Source organism: Mustela putorius, unplaced genomic scaffold, assembly GCF_011764305.1.
Source record: "Mustela putorius furo isolate JIRA1106 unplaced genomic scaffold, ASM1176430v1.1 tig00003834_pilon_pilon_pilon, whole genome shotgun sequence".
Classification (NCBI taxonomy): domain Eukaryota; kingdom Metazoa; phylum Chordata; class Mammalia; order Carnivora; family Mustelidae; genus Mustela; species Mustela putorius.
The window spans coordinates 7398612-7412701 of NW_025421987.1; the positions used below are offsets into that span (position 1 = coordinate 7398612).

The 14090-nt window shown below is 37.9% G+C and overlaps 1 protein-coding gene across 8 annotated transcripts in view; it reads right to left on the reverse strand.

Moving 5' to 3' along the window:
* Positions 1 to 14090, reverse strand: part of LOC101671308 (ATP-binding cassette sub-family C member 2-like) — a 90174-nt gene that overhangs the window by 3274 nt on the left and 72810 nt on the right. For 5 of the 8 annotated variants that reach the window (XM_045088205.1, XM_045088202.1, XM_045088203.1 and 2 more), the window contains 6 exons: positions 12813 to 12968; positions 9511 to 9710; positions 8217 to 8343; positions 6607 to 6708; positions 3874 to 4017; positions 1041 to 1199 (listed from right to left, as the gene is read on the reverse strand). In XM_045088205.1, the coding sequence (XP_044944140.1) occupies positions 1041 to 1199; positions 3874 to 4017; positions 6607 to 6708; positions 8217 to 8343; positions 9511 to 9710; positions 12813 to 12968 (888 nt within the window). Of the gene's footprint in view, positions 1 to 1040; positions 1200 to 3574; positions 3634 to 3873; positions 4018 to 6606; positions 6709 to 8216; positions 8344 to 9510; positions 9711 to 12812; positions 12969 to 14090 lie in introns of those variants that run through there. The other 3 variants (XM_045088207.1, XM_045088204.1, XM_045088206.1) reach the window with 3 other exon arrangements.

Consider the following 14090-nt stretch of genomic DNA (forward strand, 5'->3'; position numbering starts at 1 on the left):
TACCAACATGCCTGGTAAAACTGTAGTTTACTACCCTTTATTTATTTATAAGAAAGGAATGACTCATATCTCTTTTCTTCATTCAATGTTTTTCTCTGCCTGAATTCCCTTCAAATTGGCTTTTGAAGTAAATTCATGAATACGAGTGTATGAGTATATGTCTAAACAATATGAAAAAGAGATTGTATTTTAAGATTTTTATTAGAAGGTAATACAAAGACATCCCATAAATACTCAGCTTAAATCTCTCAAACTCAACTGAATAACTCATCTTTGACTGTAGATGCATGTTCTTGAGCCAATTTGCATATTTGTTAATGATCAAGTTCCTTTGATGCTGCAGACAGACAAATCAAAGCACTTAAAAAATGATCTAACTAAAATATTGTTCTTTTCATCTTTTTAAATGTTTTTAAACTTCAAATCAAAGAGGCAAAATTTTACACTCATTCTACCAATTAGGCAAAAGCCTCAGTAATCTTTTTTTAAATCTTAAAAAAAAATTATTTATTTGACAAACAGAGATCACAAGTAGGCAGAGAGGCAGGCAGAGAGAGAGCGGGAAGCAGGGTCCCCACTGAGCAGAGAGCCCGATGTGGGACTTGATCCCAGGACCCTGGGATCATGACCTGAGCCGAAGGAAGAGGCTTAAACCCACTGAGCCACCCAGGCACCCCAGTAATTTTTTTTCTTCCAAAAAACAGCAATGCATTTCAGTCTGATCTCTTCATTCAAATTTTATTATTTGCATTTACTATTATGAAGGAAACTTGTAAAGCAACCTACCAGTTTTTCAAATGCTTTTAGGAAAAACGTTTTAGAGTAAGAGTGCTTAATAGGATTTAGTTATGTAGTGATTTTTCATAACACATTTAAATGTACTAGCTTCTAAAAATGAATTTAGACACTTGGAAGGAACACACTTTAAAAAAAGAAAAAGCAGCAGCAGCAGCAGCAGCAGTAGAAGAAGAAGAAGAAGAAGAAGAAGAAGATCACCTAAAGGGAGTTAAAAGAAAATCTACTGACAAAATAGGCTATACCTGTGGAATAATATTAAGTCTGCCCCGAAGGTCATGAAGTCCAATAGTTGATATGTCAATACCATCGATAATAATTTTGCCTCCTGATCTTTCCACAATTCTAAACAGACAATTTGAAAGCGTTGATTTGCCTGCTCCAGTCCGTCCCACGATTCCAATCTGTAATGAAATGATCATAAACAGTTTGCACTGTGCTTTTGGTAAAGGACTGGGGCCTTTACCTTTGCACTGACAACAAATACATTAGGTGTTGGCTCAGTGGGATTTAATTTTGCCTAACAGAGTAACACTGCCTGACATGGAAGATGTAATGTGACTTCTAAGGTGCAGTCTTTATCCAATACTTATTACTCACTGGAAAAGCCCAGGGTAATTATGTAAGTTTTCTTTACTTTTGAGTAATTTAATAACCACCTAACTAGAGCACGCCAGCAGTCGCAGGAAGAGCAGACAATCCCTGAAACCATCCTGGGACTAGCTATTCAGAGTGTGGCCAAAGATGACTCTGATAATGGGGTAGTTTTCTTGGGACTTTCAAAATGAGGCTTCTCTACCCCCCCTTCCACAGATAAAACAAACTAACAAACAACAAAGGGGACAGGAACCCTTTGCCAGAAGGATAGAAAATCCAAAGGAATGTTTGAAGATTTCCTTGGTGTATCAAAACAACTCTGGCATTAGAACTACTGAGGATACCTATGGGTAACATCTGAGGATCCTGGATTCATAGACAAGATAATCAACCTGACATAAACATCAAGTGATTGCACATAGTCCTTTCACCACAAGGACTAAAAGCAATCCCTAGAGGGACGCCTGGTGTCTCAGTTAGTTAAATGTCTGCCTTTGGCTCAGGTCATGATCCCAGGGTCCTGGGATCGAGTCCCATATTGGGCTCCTTGCTCAGCGGGGAGCCTGCCTCTCCCTCTTTCTCTGCCTGCTGCTCTGCCTGCTTGTGCTGTCTTCACTCCGTCAAGTAAATAAATAAAATCTTAAAAAATAAATAAATAAAGCAATCCCTCTCGGTGTTGATTTGTATCTTGGTTTTAATGGGAACATTAAGCCAAGAAAACATTAAGGAGGTTGGTTTGCCCTAATAAAAGATCTTAAATCTTAAACCCGACACACATACTAGAAATATCAGGTTTTGTTGAATTAATTGGGATCATCAAAATTCTACAGTGACTTCCTTTGTTCCAAAGACATTTTTTGTTCTTGATGCTCCTGCAGTGGACATGGTTTAGACAGTTAGAAAAAGAGATGTTTGGGGTTATAAAAGTCAGTTCTCTGAAAAAGAAAAAGTGGGGCATTACTGTCAATTTTTTTCTTCATTTTTTACTTTTTTCACTTGTAAAATCTTTCTAAGGAAATGATATATTTTCATAAAACATTTTGAAAAATGCAGGAAAAACTATAGTAGTAGAAATTATTTATAATCCTGTCACCTGAAGAGAACCACGATTTATGTTTTACAACTGTTTTCTAGGATTTTTGCTAATGTAGTCTACCCATTTGCTTTTTTAAAACAGAAAACTGGTATACTATCAACAGTTTTGTATATAGTTTTTATTAACCAATTACATCTCAAGTATTTTCCCTTTTCATTAATAATCCTGGAAAACATGGTATCAAGGACTACATAAATATTCTCTCCTATGGATTTGCTATATTTTGGGTAACTTAATTTTATTGTCTTCTTATTGCTCTTGACATAATAGAAGGAAGTAAAAATAAAGTATACTACTGGGTATATATCCAAAGGAAACAAAATTAGAAATATGCACTCCTGTGTTCATATTCACAATAGCCAGGACACCAAAGTGTCCGTCCATAGAACAATAATGAAAACGTGCATATATATGCACACATACATATGCACTGGAATAATTTAGACATAAAAAGGATGGAAATCCTGCCATTTGTGCAACACAGATGAACCTGGTGGACATTATGCTAAGCGGAATAAGCCAGAGGGAGAAAGATAAATACTGTACGATCTTCCTTATATTTGGAATCTAAAAAAGTCAAACCCATAGTACCACAGGGTCAACAGTGGTTACCAGGGACTGAGGGTGGGGAAAATGGGAAGATATGGGTCAAAGTGCATGAATTCTCAGATGAATAAGAAGAATGTGTTCTGGGGATCTAAAGTGAGGTGACTACAGTTAATAGTTCTGTATTGTATACTTGAAATTTGCTGAGATAGATCTGAGATGTTCCTACCACGTCCAAAAAAATCAAAACAACAAAAACAAAAACCTTGTAACTATGTGAGGTGATGGATATGTTAATTGATTGTGATAATCATTACTCTCTCTATATATGTATATATATCCCACCATCACGTTGTATACTTCAAATATATACAATATTTACTTGTTAATTATAACTCAATAAAGCTGAAAAAAATATGCTAAAATTAATGGGGCACCTGGTGGCTCAGTGGGTTAAAAGCCTTTGCCTTCGGCTCAGGTCATGATCTCAGGGTCCTGGGATCAAGCCCCGCATCGGGCTCTCTGCTCCTCAGGGAGCCTGCTTCTTCCTCTCTCTATGCCTGCTGCTCTGCTTACTTGTGATCTCTGTCAAATAAAATCTTAAAAAAAAAAAATAAAGTATGCTAAAATTATGTTTCATAATATGCACAATTTTAAAACACCTTTTGTTTTTAAAGAGGAAAAACTTGCTCTGTATATACCAATGACATGAGTTTATTACTTTTATATGAAATTTGAACAAAGACCATATTATATTCAATACCCTATCATAGTTAGACCTTAACAATGAATGAATTCAAACAAAAGGGAAAGTGAAACTTATAAAATATATACGGTACCTTCTCTTCACCATGAGTCTGGAAAGTGATATCTCGTAATGCTAAACCAAGATCATCACGGTATCGAGCCTGGTAATTAATAAATTCCACTATCCCTTTCTCGGGCCATTGTGATGGAGGCCTTTTAGACATTATCCAGGGTGCCTTAAAACAAATATTATAATAATCACAAAAAATACGTTTCCCTCCAAAAAATAATTATCCTGCATATAAATAAAAGTGATAAAAAACATCTGTGGATATTATGATCTGAAAATAGTTTTAAATATTACCAATGCAAAACTTCTCATGTAGTTACAAGAAAAGCTTAGAAATAAGTTTTTGAGGACACCTGGGTCACTCAATTGGTTGGGCGTCTGCCTTCGGCTCAGGTCATGATCCTGGAGTCCCATGTCAGGCTCCCTCCTCAGGGGGGAATCTGCTTCTCCCACTGACCCTTCCCCCTCTTTCACTCTCTCTGATTCTCTCTCAAATAAAGAAATAAAATCTTTAAAATAAAAAAAAAATTAAAAAAAGTTTTTGGAGGTAACAAGGCTTTCATCTCCTATACAGTTATTAAGAAGAATCTTCTAGGGGCACCTGGGTGGCTCAGTCAGTGAAGCAGCTGCTTTCAACTCAGGTCATGATCCCAGGGTCCTGGGATGGAGCCCTGCACTGGGCTCCCTGCTCAGTGGGGTGTCTGCTTCTCCTTCTCCCACCCCCTCTGCTTATGTTCCCTTTCTCTCTCTGTCAAATAAATAAATAAAATCTCTTAAAAAAAAAAAAAAGGAAGAATTTTCTAAGTACAAAGTCGCTGAAGGTTACCTATTGGAAATTTTAGCTGAGAAGAGGACTGTTTGTCATTCACTCATTGCCGAAATACTATTTCCTATGCTAGTCAGGACTTTAGCTGATGGGATTCATCCGTGAGCAAAACAGATACAAATTCTTGTCCTTACAGAGCATACAGGATGCCAGAGAGAGACAGAAAGAACCATACAGCATATGTAGAATGTTAGATAGTGATAAAGCTTCAGAAGATGGCGGTAATTTTAAGTAGGGTGAATAGAGAAGTCTTGGTTGGGCAGGATATGGGAACAAGCCCTGTGGATACGGGCTGAAGTGCTTTCCAGGCAGACAACTAACTATACATGCTGAAGTCCTGAGACAGGGGCCTGCCTGAGACACTGCAGGAACAGCTGGAGGCAGAGCGTGTGGTGTTTGGGCAGCGAGAGGAAGCGTGAGGGCCGGGATGGTCCCTGGCGTCAGAAGATGGATTAGGTCAAGTGATGACGGACAGGAGACCACTGGTGATCTTGACAAAGGCAGGTTCAGTGGAGTGGTGGGGTTTAAAGCCCGTTTGGCCAGAGTCCAAAATAGAATGAGAGACGTATAGGCAATTCCAGAGAATTCTTTAAAACGGTGCAGAGAAATGGGGTTCCAGAAAGATAAATAGAATTATGTGAACAACTAACTTCTTCCACATTAAAGCTTTTATAACAATACTTGTCACACCTGCATCAAATTACATAAAGTCGACTTTTTTAAATGTGTGGGTGTAGGTGGTTTTTAATATGGAACGAATATATATTATAAATTTATACATACATAAATAAGAAGCTTATATACAAAGGTATATATACAAAAAATTAGAAGGTATATAAAACAATAAAGTTATACAGCGGTCATCACATGGCAATAGATTGAGCAAACTGAATGTTGATAATTGGAGGTGGTGAAGGTAGGTTAATCTTCCATGAAATTTGTGTCAAAAAGGAAGGTAAGACCTGGGGAAGAATCTAGGTGGGGAGGGCTTCAAAATTTAGGGAAGAGTTGGAAGATGCAGATAATATTTTAGCATGTTTATAGGTTGAGAGAGGCAAGGGGGTCAGGGTGCTGAGAGGTAGAAATGAAAGGAAGTGGTTAATGGAGCAACGTCTGACAGAAGACATGAACAGATATTACCAAAAATACAAGAGGAAACTCTGGTTTTCTCTTTGAAGGAGGGACACCTCTTCCTGAGAGTCATAAGCAAAAGAGGAACATTTCATGATTTAGATACCTCTATAGGTGGTTTGAAGAAGATACAGAAATTCAAGTCAACTTTAACATCTGCCTTGTTAATTCATGGAACTGGGAGGCAGAAGGAATGGAGATGAGTAACGCACGCAGGTAACTCAAATATTATACTCTGTCAACAGTGTAAACCTTCTCCTTTCTAATTATAAGTAGTTAAAAGGAAGAAAACAGACTGATGTATTCTCCTCCCTTCCATCCACAGAGATGTTAATGATGAGTAAATGGAACACAAAGAATAAACAATAAAAATGTAGTTAATTTAACAATTGCACAGACTTCCATTATGAGATGACTACCCTAAGACACTTTTCACAATGTAAAATCCTCACAAAGTTATAATCGTAGGTTGCATATTTTACTCTACTTTGGTGGAAGACAAATCACTGTACCTTCTAAGAACAGGCACTCATATTTAATCTCTGCAATATAACATATCTTATAATTTGTATACTACTGCAATTCAGTTAACTGGTATTTTTTCTATTTTAGTGATATATAAAATAATGGTGTATTTAACAGTAGACTGGGTTTTAATTTCATTGAAATGCTGAGTATTACAACATGAATTTGGAAAAGCAGGTTGTGTTTAAAACTTATTTTTTTTAAATGTCAATTTAAGGTGCATTAAAATGTCTTAGTCCTGCATCTACTTATTGGTTATTTGGGACTGCTTACCTCTTTATCCATATTTTCATATTCACAAACTCTTTCAATGGAAACTGCATTGGTTTCAATTTCACAAGCTTTCCTCACCCAAAAATTCAGAGATTGAGTAATCTGGAGGAAAAAAACCCAAGCTTCATGAATGGTTCTTTAGTCTTTTACATAATATGAGTAATACTTTATAAAGTTTCACTTTCCATCATTTTCATATATTTTATCTCTTCTGATTATTCAACAACTTTAGAAGTAAGCATATTTACACATAAACACACAAGTGTTTAAATATATTAAAATCATTCATATCATAAATAATGTTTTTTTGGCAGAAGAAATAGTTTAACATATGTTGAAGGAGTCCCTACTTGGGTGTAAGGAATGATGAATATTGATGAATCTGTTTCAAGAATGTACACCCCGGAGTGCCTCAGTGGCTCAGTTGGTTAAGCATCTGCTTTAGGCTCAGGTCACGATCCTGGAGTCCCAGAATCGAGTCCCTCATGGGGCTACCCGCTCAGCATGGAGTCTGCTTCTCTCTCCGATTTTCCCCCCTCTTATGCTTTCTCTCTTTCACTCTTACTCTCTCAAATAAATAAATAAAATATTAAAAAAAGAAACAAAGAAATGTATACCCTGTGAGAAAAAAGTTGTGCACAGTATTACCTTTGGCATTCCTCACTATCTTTCATCGGAAGGAGGATTCTCCTAAGTTTTGACCACTCTTGTCTCCCCTTTTCCTTTCTTTCTTTTTTTAACTCTACTTTCTTCTTACCATATCCACAAATATAGGCTGTAATCCACCCTAACTCTAAAAGTCAAAAAGCTCTGCCAATTCAGTGTTTTCTCAAATTTGGTGCCAAATAATTTGATGGCCAACCTGACTTGAAAACTAATATGGGGCTCTTTGAAGTCTTTATTTAACACACTTAGGGTAAAATACCCACATATTTCACTGCAGAACAAGTAGTCTGATTGTGGGGCTCTGCCCTAGACCTTGACTATGGTATGTATATCATATTTCCTTTCTATAAGCCCAAGTTCCGAATTCTGAAATGCAACTTGCCTTAAAGGTTTTGGATAAGTGATGAAGGGTAAGTACTCAAATCATCTAGACTTATCGTTTAAATAATGTATAAGTATATTTAGTAGTTTAGGGGATATTCTATTTAGAAAGAGGGCATGAACACACTGAAATAACTAGTACTTTTCAGTGTAATACAAAACAGGGGCTATCAGGGAAAAACTTAAAACACAGAAGAAGCAGAGCATATGTTCTCCCCAGAGTCTGTATTATCTCCTTGGTTAGGCTGGGCAAACTGGAAGCACGGGCCACGGCGCAGAGAGGCCTACAACGGTCACATAAATCTATAAGGCTACGAGAACAGGAAACTTCTAGGTCACGATGCCACGCCAGGCATTTCCGAGACTTCTAGCACTCAGCCTGTTCTTTTTGTGAGCTAACTTGGAATTGCTGAGCTAGCTTCCTGCTACAGAGGAAGAAATGAGCCTCCAGGGCCTCTCATTACTTAGCTAATACGATCTATAATTCAGACAGGCAAAGGAGAAGAGAGTTTAATTAACTGGATTATAAACATATCATATACCACAAAGTCATTATCACTTACATTTAGGGCATAGGATATGGACAAACCAACTATTGCTGAATCTATAGACTTGCCAGCCAGCACAGCGAGCAGGGCTGCAAAGAATACCATTAAGTTGCCAAGGAATTCCAGTCTGACAGACAGCCACCTGTGATAATGGAAAATATTCCTCAGCTGAGATGCAAAGGTTTTGGTACACTTGGTATGAAATCTCTCCTGGGACATGAAAATGTAAACATCAATAGCTGCTTCCTTTTTTCCTCACTTACTTACATCTCAATCACAATAGGATCATTGCAGTGACAAAAGACTAAAGGGTTCCTCTGCATAAAAGCACACTTTACTTTTGCAGAACTTTGCTTTAAGACTTAAACAGAATTAAAACTCAAAAGAAAAACACCAGTTATGCTGCATCATATTTTAAAATCCTCTCAGAAAATTAATCATCTTTTGGATTACTTGCCCTTTTTTACATGATAAAATTAGTCTCTAAAAGTTAAAAATGTGCCTAGGTACCATTTAATATTTCTTTTTTCTCCTTTATGTGAAATGATAAATTTAAAATATAAATTATTATATGCAAATAAAATATATTCTACAAATACAAAATATAACACAGAGTCATATTATTAGTAATTCTAATAGTATCCTATATAACCTTCAAAAACTTGGGACCTGAGGAGCCAGGGTAGCTCAGTCAGTTAAGCCTCCAACTCTTGGTTTCAGCCCAGGTCATGATCTCATGGGGGCATGGGATCGAGCCCCTGCATTGGGCTCCACGCTCAGTGGGGAATCTGCTTGAAGATTTTTACCTTCTGCCCCTCTCCTTGCTTGCTGTCTTTATCTCTCTCTCTCTCAAATAAATAAATCTTAAAAACAAACAAACAAGCAAACAAAAAGGCGCCTGGATGGCTAGGTGTGTTGGGCCTCTGCCTTCAGCTCAGGTCATGATCTCAATATCTTGGGATCGAGGCCTGCACTGGGCTCTCTGTTCGGCAGGGAGTCGGCTTCCCTCTCTCTGCCTGCCTCTCCGCCTACTTGTGATTTCTCTCTCTGTCAAATAAATAAATAAGTAAAATACAAAAAAAAAAAAAAAATCTTGGGACCTTATTTTTATGTAAAGTAGTATATACTTTTCATTTGAGTATAAATAGATGCACCTTCACTTAAATGTGTATTAAACATTAGAAATATGTAAGGCTTTCTTCTTTTTTAAAATAACCTGATGAAATGCCAAAACTCTCTTTCTGTTCAAAAGTGCACAAGACATCTAAAAAGAGACTGGTCTTGAACTACGTATACTGATACGACTTACCTATTTGAAATTACATTATTGTAGAAGCAGACCAAGTTCTCATTCACTACCTCTTTGTTTTGCTGGATGAACCTCTGTTCATGTCCAAATGCCCGGATAGTGGACACCCCTGATAAGGTCTCACTAAAGTGTGAAATGATGGGAGAGCGAGAAGCTCCTGCCAACCGTCGAATTTGTCGAGAACTCGCCACGTAGTATCTCTAACCCGAAGACAGAAACAGGCAGTTGGAAAGATGTAGCAGAAATTGCTTCAATGGTTTGCCAGTGGCAAAACACTTGAGTGACCCAAAAAGTGAAGTTCAAGTTTTAACTCCAGCACCTGTGAATGTGGCCTTATGTGGAAGTGGAATCTTTGCAGCTGTCATTAAGTCATTAAGGATCTCAAGATGAGATCATCCTAGACTTAGGGTGGGTCCTAAATCCAGGGCTGGCTTTCCTTGTAGGAGACAGAAAAAGAGAAGATAAAAACACAGGGAGAAAGCCATATGAAGATGATATTGGAGGAATGTACACATCAGCCAAGGAAAATGCAAAGGATTGCGGACAGCTGCAGTTAGGAGAGAAGCGTGAAATCAACGTTTCCTCAAAGGATCCAGAAAAGAACCAACCCTGCCTATACCTTGATTTTGGATTGTTAGCTCCCAGAACTGTGATAGAATAAAATTCCTGTTGTTTGAAGCTACCAAATTTGTTATTGGAGCTTTAAGAAACAACTACACCCTAACAGTAGAAAGCCCCAATTCTGTACAGCATGGCTAGAACAGCATTGGGCGAATCTCCACTTTGATAATCCTTTCAAGCAACCATTACTGAGAACCTACTACAGAAGAAGCTCTGTGTCACAGGTTGGCAATGTGACTAGGGTGTTAACCCATTAAACAAAGGAAGTCAACCAAGTGTACCAACAATAGTATTTTTGTACCCAGATATCATCATGAGAAAATTCTGTTGTTGCTGTTGATGAAAAACTACCAGTGCAACCACGCAAGTATTACTGGCTACTTCTCCTCTAACTCGGTTGAGACTGGTCGAGATGAGTGGAGACTGGAGAGCTGGAGGGAGAATGCCCTAGGTTAACCGGACCATCATTCACCAGCCCCAGGTAACTGCTACAAATAGAAACGCAAATCAAGAGTTGCCACATCCTGCAATTTTTTTCAAGGAAATCTTTGGATCTGGAGTTTTACATAAAATCCCTGATTAAAATGTCCTCATTTTGGTAAAAATCTTGAGCAAGCTGAGCAAAAACCTATTTGAAACTACCTGTCAAGCTGCAGCCTATGAGATCTACTCAGTGCAAGTGCCCTGGAGAACACAGAAGACTGTGGCATTCTGGGACTGCAAGGGGACTTAAGAGACTGTCATAAAGAAATTTTGACTCTGACTCTGGGCCTCACCCTAATAGATTCTTTATTTCCTCCCAGTTTTATAAAAATGTGATTAACAACAACAACAATACAAACACACACACATATATACACACAGACATTATAAAATGTGACTTTAAAAAAAAAAAAAGAGGTACAGGGGTGCCTGGGTGGCTCAGTGGATTAAGCCTCTGCCTTTGCCCCAGGTCATGATCTCAGGGTCCTGGGATCAAGCCCTACATTAGGCTCTCTGCTCAGCAGGGAGCCTGCTTCCCCTCTCTCTTTGCCTGCCTCTCTGTCTACTTGTGATCTCCCTCTCCGTCAAATAAATAAAATCTTTTAAAAAACTAAAGAGGTACAATTAGAGATTCTGATTCAATAGGTCTGGGGTATGGCCCACAGATCCAAGGACCATCCTTTGAGTAGCACTGATATAAAGCAAACCTCCTATTTTATAGGGGGAAGCAAGGAAGCCTGGAAACACAAGTGATGTGCCAAGCATAGGAGTCAGGAAAGGAACTAGAATTTGAGTCTCCTAAATTCATATTCAGGGCTCACTCTATACTGTGTCCCTAACAAGATATGGTTTCTAGATTCATTTCCACTCCTGGTCATCCTATCCTAATTTACCAACCACAAAAGCATCACATACATTTTCATTTGTGATACGAGGGTTTGGATTTTTTTTTTAAGCAGATATAATTGATTATCAATACTATCCCTCATATTCTAGATTTTTTCTTTTAGCTCTAAGACATAGTGTCTTCCCTGGAGGACTTACAATCTCATAAGCGAGACAACTTGTGGTCTAAAATAAAATAGCCTGTAATACCGGCGGTATAATAAATCCATAATACCTGGATGAGTCTGAGCTCTTTGCACTATTTTGGTAGAGGAGTTCACACAGAAAAGAAATATGACCTAGGCCATGAAGGGTAAGTCAGATCCAGTCAGGTGGAGAGAATAGGGAAAACATAGGAAGTAGGAGGAATAATAATAGCACAGGTGTAGAAATGAGAACATGATTAACATTCTGGTTTGGGAAGATTAAACTCCAATATGAATTTTTAAAACTTGAGTTTTGGGAAAGCGTCGAACTACAAGAACCACATCCTTTTCTATAAAGAGCCTCAAAATACTTTTGTTTTTAAATTAAATATGTGTTAAGAAATTTCCTTTTACAATATAGCCTCCCGGTGATATAACCTTGGAATGTGGTTGACCGCATTTTAATTGGAATATAAAGATATGTATCACGAGAGATCTATTTAGTTCCTCTAGGAGTCCTTTGCTGATATTGGGGATAATGGGACAAGAAGGCAGTTACTGGTTTCTCTTTTGGATTTACAGAAAAACTTACTTTCTGCTAAAATGTAAATACAAGATAGATTCTGTGGTGGCCATAAAAATGCACAATTCTATTCTGCTGCAGCAGTTGCCACAGCTGACTTACAGCCCGGCTGCTGTCCCTCTGGATCCACTACTCTATGAGTTTGGAAGCCATGTTTCCCACAGGTGGCTTCCAGGCAATGACTGAGTACGGCAGGGGTGCCATAAAGCACCCTTGTGGGTGCATAAAGCAGGCCCACTTCAGGGACACGTGGGACACTCCAATGTGTGGCACTGACTGTAGACTTCCCATTCATGCAATAAATCTTTCATCAAACTGTCCTGTAATCCAAGATGTTTCCTACCCAATCCTCTTCTCTCCCTTGCAAGAATCAGACCTGCATCCCTGTCGGAGGGCTCACACAGCCTTCTGCAGCTCCCTCTCCTTTATCTTCTACAGGCATTCCCCAGGAACTCTCTGCTATATGGAATTCTTTCTTGGAATCTGCTTTTTGGAGAATATGAACTAATGGGCCGTCGAAGTGGGTCTGAACCTGAAATCTGTGAACTTATGTTATTAATACACATAAAAATCCATGTACTTACCTGTATAGTGAGATAGAGGAACATCAAGGGAATAACCCCAAGAATGAAGAGTGGTAAAGCTCCCCCAATGACCAAAACTGTTCCAATAACATCCAATGTGCAGTTCACCCAGTTCCGCAAGTAGTAATGGAAGCGTATATCAATTATAAACATGTCCTGAAAAAATTGGTATCAGGTCACTTTATTTTTAACTTTTCATGTTTTAAAATGAAGAAAAGAACAAATATATCACTCAATGTAAAATTTTTTTTTAAAAATTACTCAGATGTAATAATCTGATGACTGAATAAGTCTAACTACATGGTCTTTTTCCTCCCCAATATACCCTTGTATATTCCTCCCCAATATTCCTCCCCAATATTCCCTTGTGGTCAGTTGTAATAGTTAACAAACTGTAATAGTTAACAAGATGTTAACTATTCTAGCAACAAGATGCCCATGGTCAAGCAATTTGGATTTCCCAATGAAAACTATGCAGCACTTAGTATATATGACTAATGGCAGACTCTGCTTAAAAAACATTTAACAAATGAAGTCTAAACCCCAGTAACTGGGTGTTCAGGAGCACTGGCATAACCACTATTTACTACTCTGTAAAATACTAGTGAGCCATTCTTAACCACTGAGAACATGTTCAGTGGCCTTTTGGATAGCTGGATCCTGTCAACATTCCAAGAGGCAGAAAAACAAAATAATCTCATCTGCAAAATTAGAAACTGAAAGATGGAAGTGGACAATGAACGAAAGAACACAGGAAGGCCATGCATCAATTCACAAATAACTTAAACAAATCTATGTTGTCAAATCTATGGCATAAGGTATGACCTAAGAAATTTCAGGAAGTAGGAAGATACCCAACACAGAGGCATGGACAACTACTCAGTTCATGACAAAACAGATACAAAGAGTGGAGATGGAATTTTATTAGTCTCAGTCTTGCTTTGGGATTTCTCTGTTTATCTCATATTCCGAATAGTGTAAGAGCATCATAGCCATATGAAGTTTCCTGCCTGTCTTTAGAACACATCTTCCCATATTCTCACTTAAGTTTAAGACCCAAGCATTTGACATGTTACTGTATAAAAGTGACATATTTTCATTAGGGTCCCAGACAAATGTCCACTGAGAGATAAAAATGCTAGAGATCAAGTTTTTCCATACATTTTCAAAAAGAGTGTGTACATTGGTATGACAAAGCAAGATTTACTATTCCACCACACGTTTATTATGTTAGGTACTTTCATTTAGATTTTCATGTTTTATTCTCACTTCCTTCCA